This window comes from Anabrus simplex, chromosome 9 (genome assembly GCF_040414725.1).
Source record: "Anabrus simplex isolate iqAnaSimp1 chromosome 9, ASM4041472v1, whole genome shotgun sequence".
Taxonomy (NCBI): domain Eukaryota; kingdom Metazoa; phylum Arthropoda; class Insecta; order Orthoptera; family Tettigoniidae; genus Anabrus; species Anabrus simplex.
The window spans coordinates 116,404,461-116,419,525 of NC_090273.1; the positions used below are offsets into that span (position 1 = coordinate 116,404,461).

The following is a 15,065-nucleotide window of genomic DNA, read 5'->3' on the forward strand; positions in this document are numbered from 1 at the left end:
AGATGTTATAGTGTGTATAAAGTTGTTTTAAGGTTTTATTGTGTTTGCCCGATTTGACTTTGTGGCTGATGATGGCACATATCTGGTGCCGAAACTAGTACCTCATTTGAACGATATGTGATTCTTTCACATTAATAAATATCTTTGTATTGAATAGGAGGAACACTCTTAATTTTTAAATATTGTACTGCGGTACTGGACGACCAGTTTGTGGGTACAATTGCAGCATTCATTTGTCATGAAGTTCTCAATTTTCCATACATCTGCTGTCAGGTCACCTGACCCTGGTGCTTTTCCATCACAAGACTGTTTCGATTTTGACTCTTAATGTCCCATCACATTTCAGTTATGCCAGTTGCTTTTCTTGCAGGCTGAATAAATTACCATATTTTATCACATAATTAACACACTTTTCAACAAAAAAACAGGCAAAATATTTGGGTGTGTAAATTATTCAAGGAATTCAGATATACAAATATGTTATTTATAGTTTGTTTATATTTAAAAGATGCATCAGATAGACTATGCACAAAATTGGTTCAGTTCATTTGCAGTTATTTGGCATAAATTATAGCACTTCTTTTCTTCTGAACATCAGTCAAGTTAGGACACCTGGTTTGAAGTACGGACACTGGAAAATATTCTTGTCATTATAGGTTGGTAATACGACCTGAATAAAAATAAATATGAATTAACCACAGTACCGATTATATAAGTACGTAATAATGATGTACTGACAAAAAAGGGGGGAAAAAAAAGTCTTACCCTTTATAGGCTACAGTTTTTGACATCGCTACCAGCACCACAAGAAGAATTGCTGCTGCTATCACTGCTCACATTTCTCCAAAAGAAGTTGTCCTCTCTCCTATGTAACGTATTCAAGATTTTCTTGAAGCTCTTTTCAGAATAAATTGTGTCCCAAGTGCGCAATATTCGCTCACTAAGGAGTTCCACGGGTGGTTTCAAAATCTTGCCTGTTGGAGTAAGTTTGTTTACGCTTTCCGCTGTCCAGCACTGATAGTTTCTGCACATTGTGCGCGAATGGTTTATTTATTAAAATGTACAAGGGTTGAAATAGCAATGTCAGTCCACCAGAAATCACTGCCAAATCAGTTTTCAGCGACAATATCTGTCAAACATGAGGAGGGCTGGGCATCAAAGGAGAGACCCCGCTCAATTTCACCAAACCGTTCATATCCAGTCTTGTACGAGTGAGATATCCATCCACCCTTTTTCTTGGCTGTCATTGTGGCTATCTTTGGTTTGATGAGCTCAATTTTGAAGAGTTTAGCAGAATTCAAATTATTCAGGGTTATTTTATTCGGGCTCGCTTGCAGTTGCACCGTGGCCTCAGGCACGCACTGCTCACCTGTCGACACTCCAGTCCTTTTAGCAGGCTACTACACGTCCTTGTATTCTGCTGACATTGCATTCCAAGCTTATCGCTAATTGCTATTTGTTAGTGGGTGAGAAAGCTGTTTGCCCATGAGACTGTCTCTCAACAGCAGGCCTGCAATGCTGTTGAGTTTTGTGTGTATGTTTAAGAGAAGAAATAGCGTACATTTAAAAGATTATTTGCAACAAGTTTATGAAAATTTGTTAAGATGCTAAATTGTTAATGTTACTAATATCTCCTTGTCTGTTCATCCTCTTTGTGTTAATTCGTGAGGATGATGACCCTTTATCATTCTCTCAAGATCACCAACCAGGATATTTTTCTTCTACCGAGTCCTCTTCTACCTTCTAGTTTTCTTTGTGTTATGACTTGTAGAAGCCGATATTTTTGCTTGTCCCCGACAATGTGCGGAAGATATTAAAGTTGCTTCTTTTTAACAAGCATCATCAATTGAGGTTACACTAATTACCTGAAGAACTTGCCTCATTCGTGATGTGGTCTGTCCATGAGATCCTCACTAGCTGCCTATACATCCGCATTTCAAAAGCTTTAATCCTCTCCTCTGTAGCTGTGCTAAGAGTCCATGTTTCAATGCCATGTAGAAGAATTGAGAAGATATAGCATCTGCATACTTGCACCAACACGCTTTGCCCTGTACCTGGCAGCCATGCTCTACAAGACATCATCTGAGAACAATACAGGTGCGGAACTTAATTTTAGGCTTGATAGAGGGCTATTCAAACTGGCCAGACTCCGATCAGAAAGAATTAATAGTCTCACCCATGTAACTGAACCACAGTATGTGGATGAGAACGCTTCTCCAGCTCATACACCTGATGAGCTGCAAATGTCATTTAACTGTTTCATTAGGGCACATGAATGATTTGGCCTAACCATCTACATTCCTGAACTTGCCGTTTAAGATTTCAGTACTGTATTTCTGTCTCCAGTATGAATCTTAGAACACGTAGATTTAGTAACTGCTCAACGGAGAAGGACGTGGAGAGTAGAATATGTGCTGCCCATATAGCTTTTGAATGTCTTACACATAGGTCTTCCTGAATAAAGATCTAAGAATATGTACAAAATTGATGGTATATCGAGCAGTTGTCATCTCCACCCTGCTCTGTGGATGTGAAACGTGGACTCTACATCGCCTTGACATAAAGAAACTAGAACACTTTCATCAACAGAAACTGAGATATATATCAACAGTTCTAGAGAGGGCAAAGATGAACAGTATAGAGGCCACCATCATTGGTCACCAACTCGGATGGATTGGACATGTCCAGCACATGAAAGATGACAGGCTTCGTCGAAAAATTCTGTATAGTGAAATCAGCACAGGCAGGAGACCCCATTGTCCCCTCTGAAGCGCTATAAAAATCGCATTAAGAAGACATCCAGGAGTACTGACATTGATCCAAGTACTTTGTTTATCACTTCAGAAGACTGCTCTTGCTGGCACACAACTACTGCAGCTGCTACTGCACAATTTGAGTATGAGCATCACAGACAGGAAACAGAAAAGCGACAGAGGTGTAAACGGCACCAGTCTCAACCATGACATCCACCCTCTATATGGTGCAACCAGTGTGGTCGTATGTTTCATGCCAGGATTGGTCTCCTTAGCCGTCAGAGGCATCTGCATTCCTGAATTCCCGTATTGGAAGAATCGCAAGGAAAATACGAATAGACCTACTCGAATACAAGTATCTGCCGCTGCCGACTATATATTGCATACATTCTCTTGATATGGAATTACTTAATGGTTATCAAAAATTATTATTAGAGGTTTAAATTGGTTGAATGTAATGTATTCTTGTTTGGAATTTATGTGAATTAAGGATATTGGTTACATTTCTAACAGTTGGTAATTGTTGATACTGAATTATAAATGTTTTTATGACATTGCATGGACCATCCATACATAACTATTATTTCAATGTTGTATGCTTTCAGCATTAAGTGTTATCAAAACTTTGTTTTTCTAACAGAACAGTTATAAATTCTATTGTGCTATTCATTTAGATTTTGATTGTAGCCACTTAATTCTGTATCATTGTTTGAGTTGTGGCATGCAAATACCATAATCTAGTTTTGAATTTTCAGTCTCTCTGACCATCACTATTTAATCATTTATATTAAGATCTTTAAATCAGACTTCAACTTTTGATTAATGTTGATTTAAAATTTCTGTTTTCCAATAAGACTTACTGAAATTCTCCCAGTAAAACACAACAGGAAACTGTAGACCTGGGGAAGGATGTATAAGAAGTGTAATGTGGCTGTATCATAGAAGTTTCTTACCAGTGTTTAATGACCAGTAGTTAGTATGGTGTTTGAATGTAATTATGTTATTCTTGTACATTTATTGTTAATTCAAATGTTTCAGGGGATTTATGGGGACCATTGGTGCTGTGCACATTTATGGCAATGTAAGTATTAGTACTAGATTTTATTTGTAACGTAATATAAGCTGAAAACTGTACATACACATATAGAAAACTGGTGGAGAGCAGGCACTCACCATGTAAGTATGTGGACAGAGTACACAGAAGAGAAAGACATGGGTCCAACATTTTTGGTTGCAGTCTTTGTAGTGGTCATTGTTGATTTGTGGATGCTGTTATAGGATAAAGGGAGTGGGTAGATAGGCAAGACAGGAGAATGGAAAAAAGAAGCAGTGTCTAATGTTAAGGCTGGGTGTTTCCCTAGACTTTAGCACCAGTTGATGTCTAACATTGGAATCTTTAAGGGCAAGAATGTGGGAAAATGTGGGTACATGTTTAAGGACTTTACAATGAAACGATTCGTCAGATGTTATTTGATGGTGCTGGGTGTGAACGGGGACAGGAAGATCCATATTGTGGGTCTTGCATGTTCTGTTTTGGCTGTATATTCATTTGGTGTTTGTTCTTAAGCTAAAGTAGAAAGCTGGTAGATGATGTTGGATGAAGTGCTATTATGACAACCTTGTATGCGGTAAGACTTGGTGGTGGTGGTGGTGGTGGTGGTGGTGGTGGTGGTGTCTTGCAGCGGTTGTGTTTACAGTGGAAAGAGCCAGAACGGGGTGAGGGTTGGTGTTGTTCATAGTGTGGGAGAATGTTTTTGAGGTTTGGTGAGTGGTTGAATATCACTATGGGGCCTTTTGGAGAAAAATTGTGGGTGCCAAGTGAAGATGAGAGAAGATTAAATGATTTGTTTAAAATGTGATTTTGTGGAGACCAGGATAATATTATTTTTCAAGCCAGGGCTTAAGAGTATGTCAAAACTAGCCAGATTTCAGGACAGAGGTTTGCATTTTTTTTTAACAGAGCATTCATTGTTGAGGTTTTGAAATAAATAGAACATAAACTTATTTCAGAAATATATTTATTTTCATTATTTAATTTAATTATTTTATAATAGTTTTATACTGTTCATTGTTCAAAAATAAATCAGTGAATTGTACTATGAGGACCCAACATAACATGACTTACACTCTTTTAAGCCCTGGCACGAAAGATATATGAAAGGTACTGGTACATAATTAAACAAAGAATAAATATACATTATTATTCCTTGTTTAATAATGTTATTCTTCTTTCTTTTTCTTTTTTACAGGTATATTATAGTGTCATATATATATTGAAATTGTGTGTTCGGCAGACTGGAAAGCTTTTAAACTGAGTCGACACTTAGAACATAAGGAACACATTTTCTGATATTTAATTGTTTAGTCAGTCATTGCCATCAGATGAATCAAATTCATTGTCACTTATTTCTTTGAAACTGTCTTTGTACAGAGCATCATCATCTTCTCTGCCATCAAGCGCATTCAAGATCAAAAACTTTGTAAATACATTTTACAACAATTTTTTATGTAGTGTTTGGAGACCTACACATATTCTTTGTTGGAGACAATGCTAGAATTTCAAACGCTTCAGTCAATAGAGTTTCTGCAGTGATAGCATCCATGATATTACTTAGTATTTCTTTCAGTAGAAGACCATCAACAGGTTATCCATGACTTCTATGAGAAATGCTGTTTTGCTGGTGTTTTAGGTGTAATAGATAGTACACTTGCAAGAATCCAATTACCTGAAGGCAATAGAACTTGAATATGCTGCAGCCAGAAGGCATACTTTTTCTATTAATGTTCAAGTGATTAATGATCCTAACCTCTTAATCAGGGATGTAGTTACTTATGACTTTGATGTTATACACACACGTTAATTTCCTAAGTTTGAATGTCTGACGAATTGCAAGTCCAACAATGTATAAGTTACTCACTGGTATTCACAGAAACTAAGTGTCAACTTGCCGTCGAAATTATCTAAGTATTACGATGTCCGGCAGTATGAATACTAAGTTCGACTCTTCGTGTGCAGCATGACATGCGAGCCAGTTTTGTAGAATGCGAACTGAATTGCTACGGTCTGGTCTGCTGCTTATATTCTGTACGACCTAAGGCTGCTTGCTATGTCACTGGGGGAAGTGTGATTCCTTTCTCGCCTATATCTCTTGAATGCCATGATGGATTTTATTGAAATTGACATATGTTTACGTTCAGAACATGAGCTACACGATGATGTATGTATCATTTTCGTAACTTTATCGGCTAAAAAGTTAGACATTTTCCTTCCAGTACATTCGAGGGAAAGGCGCACAACATGTGGCAATGACGTCACCCGCAGGTTCATTGCTCATACAAGATGTCGGGCATACGAACACATATTATTGCCGTCCCTTTTCCATATATTCTGGCAATTATAAAACAATGTATAGGGCTGGAACAGTTCCTGGTACAGTATGTAAATATGTAAAAGTTACTACATGTAGTTTAATAATCTCAATTATTTAAGGAAATTTAGTTTTATTTATTTATTTTAAGGTTTTGTAAATATGCATATAAAAAGGTCTCTAGATTTAGTTTGAACTTGGTTATTATTTTAGGAAATTAGTGTTATTTACTTAAGGTGTAGGTATTTGTTGAATATTATGTTTTATTGAATCATCTTTAATTGGGAAAATAACCTGTTGATAAATAAATCTAAATAAATCTATATCAGAGCACAGTTTGAGGTGGGGCCAAGTTTCAAAGGGTCTGGGCCTGATAGGTAATACCTTTTAAGAAGTTATCTTTGAAACCCACATTTTTATCATGAAATAAGACCTCTAAACCATTAAAATATAACCTACATCAGACACAGAACAGTGTGGAAAGGATGATGGAGCTCTATAAAGGACAGTTTCCTGTTCTTCGATGGGGATTGCCAATATTCAGATGTTGAGACAACCTGTGAATGTTGACTACAAGCACAATGTTTTACAACTGTATTCAAACAAAGTTGCATTGGAGCACTCTCAAAAGCCGCTTGGTTCTGCCACTGCCTTCTAGATTCCCATTGTTTGTAGCTCTTGCGAGAGTTAACGTGTTATAAGTGTGGATAATATTTCACAGGAAAAGTTTGAAGAAATTCAAGAATATCTTAATTTTAATAAGTTATTAACTAACAACTCTTTATTGTATAAAATAAATTTCATTATAAAGCCTGTATTGTCGTTCTTTATATACTTTTTAGTATGTACATGTATTTTATAACTGTCGATGAAACTGGGCCTGAGTCTGTGTGATGACAAAAACTTATTTGTGGCTGTTTCTGGTGTTACTTTTTGGGACTTTTTCCTATCGTCTACTTTACTGGCCTTGTTAACGATACTGATTGTAACCTGAGGCATTTATTGAACCGAGGAAAAATTTAAAAAAGGTCGGCTTACAATGGGGTTAATACAGTATGTATCAGCATAATTTCCTGACAGTTTGGGACATTTATAGTACATCTCCACTGTCCTCTCTCCTTCCATCATTCTTCTTCTGTAGTTCTGTTCCATCCCAGGTTACTTCTTATACTGGTCTGGATCAAATCTATCCACCTCGCTCTCGTCTTACTCTTTTTCCCTCAAACTTAGCCTCCACCTTCTGTTTTGGTATCCTTCCCTCCTCCATTCTTTTTTTTCATATCCAACCATCTTAGTCTATTCTTCTCATTTTTGTTGTTCAGTTTTTCTACTCCAGTTTCCTTCATGACAAATTATATATACAAACGTTATTTAATTACAGGGTGCTAAGAGGTTCATCAGAATCGAATAAAAATGATGGTGGTCCAGAAGTTGCAGAGGTATTCGTCATTGTGTGGATAGGTTCCATGGTAGTCACATTAAATTCAAAATTACTTGGTGGAAATATGTAAGTAATAATGAATATCTTCTCTCTGTATGTATGAAATTTTTAAAGTGTAATATTTAAGACCCTGATTGGATATCTTTATTCTTCTCTCTCAGATCTTTCTTCCAAAGTGTGTGTGTACTGGGGTACTGTCTTCTACCTACCACAATAGCACTCATCATCTGCAGAATTATTCTGTTCGTGGATCAGAACCACTACTTATTTATATTACGATTTGTGGTAACAATGCTTGGTTTTGGCTGGGCAACTTTTGGTAAGTGGACTTGTTTAATTTAAAGTAGAGTGCAGAAACAATTATTTGATGTAATGGTACACTACACTACATTGCCATTAATGATTGGACCCTTTGAAAGGAAAATAGACATCCCATACATCACTCAAGCAAGTTGTGAGCCTGTATAAGGCTGTGAGCACTTGGTAAACATATTTACTTGCTGCAGTGCTTGAAATGGATGTGCGACGAGATCTCCAGTTGACAGCAGGTCGTTCCGGGACCATCAGTGCCTGTGCATGTGACAAAGTCATTCTGACAAGCTTCGTTGGAAACCGTGCCAACAGACTTTTGATTGGCATCTGGAAGTGATGGCAGTACTTGTGCCATTCATCAGGAGGCGTTTGCACTTGAATTCCCTGCACGATTTTGTGGTGCATAAACCAAGGATCACCGGGCGAGTTGGCCGTGCGCGTAGAGGCGCGCGGCTGTGAGCTTGCATCCGGGAGATAGTAGGTTCGAATCCCACTATCGGCAGCCCTGAAAATGGTTTTCCGTGGTTTCCCATTTTCACACTAGGCAAATGCTGGGGCTGTACCTTAATTAAGGCCACGGCTGCTTCCTTCCAACTCCTAGGCCTTTCCTATCCCATCGTCGCCATAAGACCTATCTGTGTCGGTGCGACGTAAAACCCCTAGCAAAAAAAAAAAAAAACCAAGGATCACTAAACTGAATGCTCACCGCATATTACAGAGGTGCAAAACAATGTCACCTGTGGATTCCAGAACAATGGAAGAGTGTTATGTGGAGTAATGAATTACTTTACTTGTTGTGGTAGTCTGATGGATGTGTAAGGACCTTGTGAATGTCAGGTGAGCATTTCTTAATGGAATACTGTGAAATTTGGTGGAAGAGTCATGATAGTGTGAGACTATTTGTGTAGTTTCGTCTTGGTCCACTGGTTTTATTTTGCCGATTGGACAATTCTGTGCTACCCATTCTGTGACAGTAATTTGGAACTGTCCCTGTTCATTTACAAGATGATATGAACCCTTTCGTAAAGTAAAGGCGACAACTGAGTGGTTTGCTGATATGAGAGTGAATGAAATTGAATGGCCAGCTCAAAGCCATGATCTGAATCCAGCTGGGCATCTATGAGATTATTTACAGAGCCCCAGAACAGCTACAAAAGTTTTCACCACGTTGCAGGACAGAAGAAAATACCTGCAGATATCTGCTTAGTGGAAAGTTTTCCTAGAAGAGTAGAGGCTGTGATAGGGCGAAGGGCAGACCTACACCCTACTGATACCATAGCAGCGCCACCTATGGGTGTCTGGTCATTAATGGCAATGTAGTTTAAGTATAACTATTATTATGAGTCTCATTCCCTGGTATCATCCCTTATTGGCATTTAAACAAAAAAAATTGGAGGAAACAAATAACTGATTTCTATCCTGGACTGATGCTACCAAAACAACAAAAACAGAAGATGAGAACAGCAATTTGTCAAATAATGAGAATTTTGTTATTCTTAACTTGCTCAGTCATCTCTTCCACACATCCTCTCATTACATTTACTTTTACAACAGGTCTGCATTTAGGGCTGTCGCCCAGGTGGCAGATTCTCTATCAGTTGTTTACCTAGTCTTTTCTTAAATAATTTTAAAGAAGGTGGAAATTTATCAAACATCTCCCTTGGTAAATTATTCCAATTCCTACTTCTATGAATGAATACTTGTCCCAATTAGTTCTCTTGAATTCCAACTTTATCTTCTTTCCTTCTTTTAAAAACTCCACTCAAGGTTATTCTTCTGCTAATGTCATTCCATGCCATCTCTGCTTTGTTGAGCAGCTCATCTCCTTACTTCCAAAGCTTCCTAGTACAAAGATGAGTGTAAAGATTGTAACACTACTAGTTTGAAATCGCATGGAACAAATCATGCTGCTTTCCTTTGGGTCTTTTTAGAGTTCTCAAATCAAGTAATCCTGATGAGTGTCACATACACTGAAACCAGACCCTACTGGCATCTTACCAGTGACCTATATGCCCTCTTCTATACATATTTTCTACAACCATATGAAGAGATCTGTAACACTTATTTACAACCTTGTTTTAAAATAATAATATTAAATAATAATAATTTATTATTACAATTATTATTATTATTATTATTATTATTATTATTATTATTATTATTATTATTTATTATTACAACCTTATTAATGCATTTCTCCTTCTTAAGATGTCATCTCCAAATAGAGGTAGACAATCCACACGGCCAGCTCTGATCTTGACTTTGCAGCCATGCCATGTGAATTTATTGGAATATCTCTCAGGATCTTTAATGCACTGGTTTCCCATTGCCTTCTGCATCCTAATGCCGTTGACCAAACTGGTTCCTCCACCTTTGGGAACAATTTCTTGTCCCCAGGACAGTAGAGTGCCCTTACCCATACCCGCTCATCCACTCTCAAAGAGACTGTTGGCACTTGGTATAGGGGATCTCCTTATACCAGGAGATAATCGGTCCCTTCATTTGTTAGGGCGCCTACACATAAAATATTATTTTTATATGCAGTACCCCAATGAAGATCTCTCGTAATATTAACACCTAGATATTTATAGCAGTCCCCATGAGGTACATTCACTCAGTGAACACACTAATTAAAATTGAAGGGACTTTTCCTCTCGGTGAAACTTACAACATGGCTTTTCATCCATTTATTAGTTGTTTATCTGCTGTTTCCATGACATGAATTCCAGCATGGATTGCATGTAAGAGTTCAGTTCATGAATGTTCATATTAAAGAACTCATATTTAGAGAAAATGTTATTAGTACAGTGTGTCATAATTATCTTCAGAAAGTAATTCATACAGTGTGAAAGAATACAGAGTTTTCTGACCGACGTACAGTACTGTACATGGGATTTTTAAAATGAAAAGAATGTTCCTCTGCTTTGGATTCCATCTAAATGTAGAGGCCCCGAGGCTATATTCTTGATGTAACACTCACATAAAACTACAAGATTGCCTTTTGGAAGCAGTGTCAAAGCAGAGGATTCTCATTACACTCAAAGCACTTCTGATTTCACCCAGAAAGTGCAACTATGGTAGTGGTATGAAAAAATACAGTATTATCAACTAGCTATCAACTTGTCGTTGACTGATCAGCCATGTGTGTGTTTATTTATTTATTTAATTCTAAGGTAACTGTATTATGAATTTGATGGTAATAATAAGAATGAAAAATAGGTCCTTTGAAAAACTGAGATAATGTTTTCTGATCCACCACTGGTAAATAAAATAACAATTGCTGGATAAGATTTTTTCTTTGCTATTTGCTTTACGTTGCACAGACACAGATAGGTCTTCTGACGACGATGACACAGGAAAGGCCTAGGAATGGGAAGGAAGCAGCCGTGGCCTTAATTAAGGTACAGCCCCAGCATATGCCTGGTGTGAAAATGGGAAACCATGGAAAACAATCTTCAGGGCTGCTGACAGTGGGGTTCGAACCCACTATCTCCTGGATGCGAGCTTACAGCTGCGCGCCCCTATCCGCATGGCTAACTCGACCGGTAATAAGAAATTAAAATTGTTCATAAATTTAATTACTGTATTTAGGACAAATTATAACTTATAATCTTAATGAAGAACCAGCTTGATATAATAAAATAAATAACATGAACAAAGCAAATTCTTTAGCAGAAGAATAATTGAAAAAAAATGGAATAGTAAGACCAAAATTAAATGGATTACAGAAATTGAGGATAATATTAAAGTACTCCAAATAACATTAGCTCTTAAGAGTAAAACAGACAAAATTAAGATACTTAAAGACACACACACCAGGCTACAGACCAAGATTAATAAAAGGTCTAATGGGAGGGTGTTTTCAGTTGAAGAAAGTAGGCATTATCTCTGAGAATGGAGAAATATTGAGCTGGTAGAAAAGCAAAAAAATGATCTAAATAAATAATAATAATAATAATAATAATAATAATAATAATAATAATATACTCAGCAAGTTGGCCATGCATTTAGGGCTGCGCTGCTGTGAGCTTGCATTTGGGAGATAGTGGGTTCGAACTCCACACTGATGGCAGCCCTGAAGATGGTTTTTCATGGTTTCCCATTTTCACACCCGGCAAATGCTTGGGCTGTACCTTAAATTAAGGCCATGGCATTTCCTTCCCTCTCCTAACTGTTTTCTATCCCATCGTTGCCATAAGACCCAGCTGTGTCAGTGTGACACAAAGCAGTTGTAAAAGAAAAAATTTAAAAATAGTAATAATAAACTGTGATAGTCGTAATCATAATTTTAACAGTAATATTAATCACAATTAAATGGAAAGTAAATATTTCTTGAACTGGTTTGTGGATGATGAGCCCAACATAGGCTCTGTAACTCGTCTGGTAAAATAATCTGATTCATGGCTATGAACTCCCATTCCTATTAAGGCTTCCGTAGTATGGATCAAGTAGCTCGAATAACGAATATTGTGATGGACCAGTGTATCAATTCATCATCATCAGTTCTTTGCTCAAGAAAGCTGGGTGCGGGTGTTTACAAGCCTTTTCCACTTCGTCCTGCCCATCCACAGTTGATCTATGTTTTGCTGTCAATTTTCATCATGTTGTGCTAGGTCCTCGAAAATTTGTGTTTCCTCTGGGCCTCTTACCAACAATCCTTTCATAGTAAGTTCTTGAGGTGCTGTTTGGAGCCATCATTCTCTTATGTTCATACCATTGTATCTGCTTAATTCTAAGGTTTCCAACTGATTCCTGTCCAATCCAATTTGTTGCCAGATATTCTCATTCCTTATTTTGTCTTTCCTTGTCTTTTGGAAACAAGGGCTGAGTAACCTCAGTTCAGTTGCCTGTAAGTGACTTTTTGCAGGGCCATCAAAATTGCTGCTTCCAGTCTGTAAAATAATTGGTACACAATATGTATTGTACAGGATTGTATCAAGTACCAATAATTATCTGCTATGAATAGTCCCGAGGAATGGGGAGGTAAAGAAGAAAGCCATCTAACTCCTCAGCTCCTCCCCACCAGTATTTAGAGAGGGGCTGTTCCATTCGCTCCGGCAGAGGTAGTCGGATTTTTGAAGGGCGGAAAAAAGTCCATTCGACACTCCATGTCGTACGATGTCGGCATGTAAAAGATCTCTGGTGATACATTTGGTATTTACCCGACAAAATTAATTAAATCTCAGCCATAGACGCCCAAGAGAGATCCGGTTTACTCTAGGTCCGCTAGATGGCAGACAGAGTAAACCGGAACGTCGAAATTGACGAGCAGACAGCCAGATGGCGTCAAATCGAAATGTCTGCAAACGGTAGCTGAGGCCATACGATTATTATTATTATTATTCGCTCTAGTTCATTACGTCATGTATCAAGACGTGTAACCTTCCTACTGTGATAAAAATGTATGGGGCATGGAAGATCAGAATGAACTATTCCTTCTGCATTTGTTACAAAGGATTCTTTGGTAAAATCAACATTAGAAGTGCCACGCTGAGTGGCTCAGACACCAACTTGGCAGGTTCGATCCTGCTTCAATCTGGTGGTATTTGAAGGTGCTCAGATACGTCATTCTCGTGTCGGTAATTTACTGGCACGTAAAAGAATTCATGCAGGACTAAATTCTGGCATATCGTTTGGCTCCGAAAACTGTAAAAATAGTTATTGGGATTTAAGCCATTAACATCTATATATTTAAAATGTTTACTAAAAACAGCTTTATCCAGTCCATCTGGCCGTTCTGCTGGACTGATTTCCTTAATTTTTGTTTTATTCTCTCTGGAATTACCTGACGGTGAATTATGAGGCATTGATAGGTCTCTAAATTCAGTCAACTTTGAGGAGTCCTAAAATCAAGTCACTAAACGACCACTCCAATTTAATGGCAGGCGAAGGCTTACCCTAGCCCGCAATACATTTTGTACTTAGTGGGTTGCACGCAGTTAAGGAGCAATATCTTTATATAAAGATATCGGCAAAGCTAAACGATTAAAATATGATGGCAAATATAGACAAACCTGCAATTTCAAACAACCTTGGTACACATATGACTTAATACTATCTGGAGATAAATACTGTAGGAGTAAGACACACCTAGCACTCCTGGGGGTGGAGTGGGGAGGGAGAGACATATAAAAATAGCCAAAAACGACCTATATAAGTGTTGTATCCATAAATTTTGGGCCACTGAGATGAATAGTGACACTCCGGATGACATTGAAGTCCAAGTTCAGCCACCTTCGCCATAGGAGTTGAGAAGAGGTGAAAAAGATAATATCCAAAATGATCAAGATTAGAGTTGAATCCCCAGTTTTTGGGGTTTGCTAGGCTAATTGGTGACAGTCTCAATGACAATTGGAATGATGTATATCATATCTATAGGGAGACGGGTAAATACATACAGTTATCACTTATTTTTAATATTTATTTGAAGGGATCAGCTACTTCCCAGACAATGTGGGTTACAACACGGACAAAGCTTCACGAACAAAATAACATAAAACTAAAACTTTTAATTAAACATACAATAATAACTCTAAAACTACAAAATAGTTTGTAAAATATCAGTCAACATCACAATAAAGAAATCTACAAAAAATTTGCTTGACACATAATTAAGAGGTAATACAAATCCTAAAAGTAGACATACAAAAGTTTCCTGGGCAGTGCATGGAGCAATTGCACATTAAGACACGTTATCTGAACTATTTATAACGAATGTTGTGGAGCAGCACAGGTCCTCTGTTATAATTATTAACATTAGCAGTGGTAAGACACTAGGACTTAAAAACATCTTCAATATTTTCTTCATTATTCATCGCAGGAACGATTTGTACTGCACGTAAGATCCAAAATGTCATTTTCTACAACATTCTTACTTAAGTTTTTGACAGGACCTGTATTAAGAGATATATTTGAGAATTAATTTTTAGACTTTCCCATGAACTACTATTTCACCCAATGTGGATTAAATTATTTATAGCCTAGATTGTGTTGCTTTCTTCCTTGACCTTAAATACTGATTTTCATTACATTCTATTCAGCCTATTTCTTTCGATTTGCATACGTACATAAATACAGTCAGACAGACATACAGACGGACATGACAAAAATTAAAATATTACTTTTCTTATTATTCTAGATGTGACCGATATATACATTCTAAAGTTCAAAAATTCTGTCCAAAGTACATAC

At 37.4% G+C, this 15,065-nt stretch overlaps 1 protein-coding gene across 1 annotated transcript in view; it reads left to right on the plus strand.

Annotated features, from left to right (window-relative positions):
- The window catches only part of LOC136880808 (protein YIPF6), a 32,025-nt gene that overhangs the window by 7,012 nt on the left and 9,948 nt on the right, over positions 1-15,065 (plus strand). Inside the window, exons 4-6 of the mRNA XM_067153344.2 lie at positions 3,792-3,834; positions 7,503-7,628; positions 7,724-7,881. Coding sequence (XP_067009445.1) covers positions 3,792-3,834; positions 7,503-7,628; positions 7,724-7,881 — 327 coding nt within the window. The remainder of the gene's footprint in view (positions 1-3,791; positions 3,835-7,502; positions 7,629-7,723; positions 7,882-15,065) is intronic.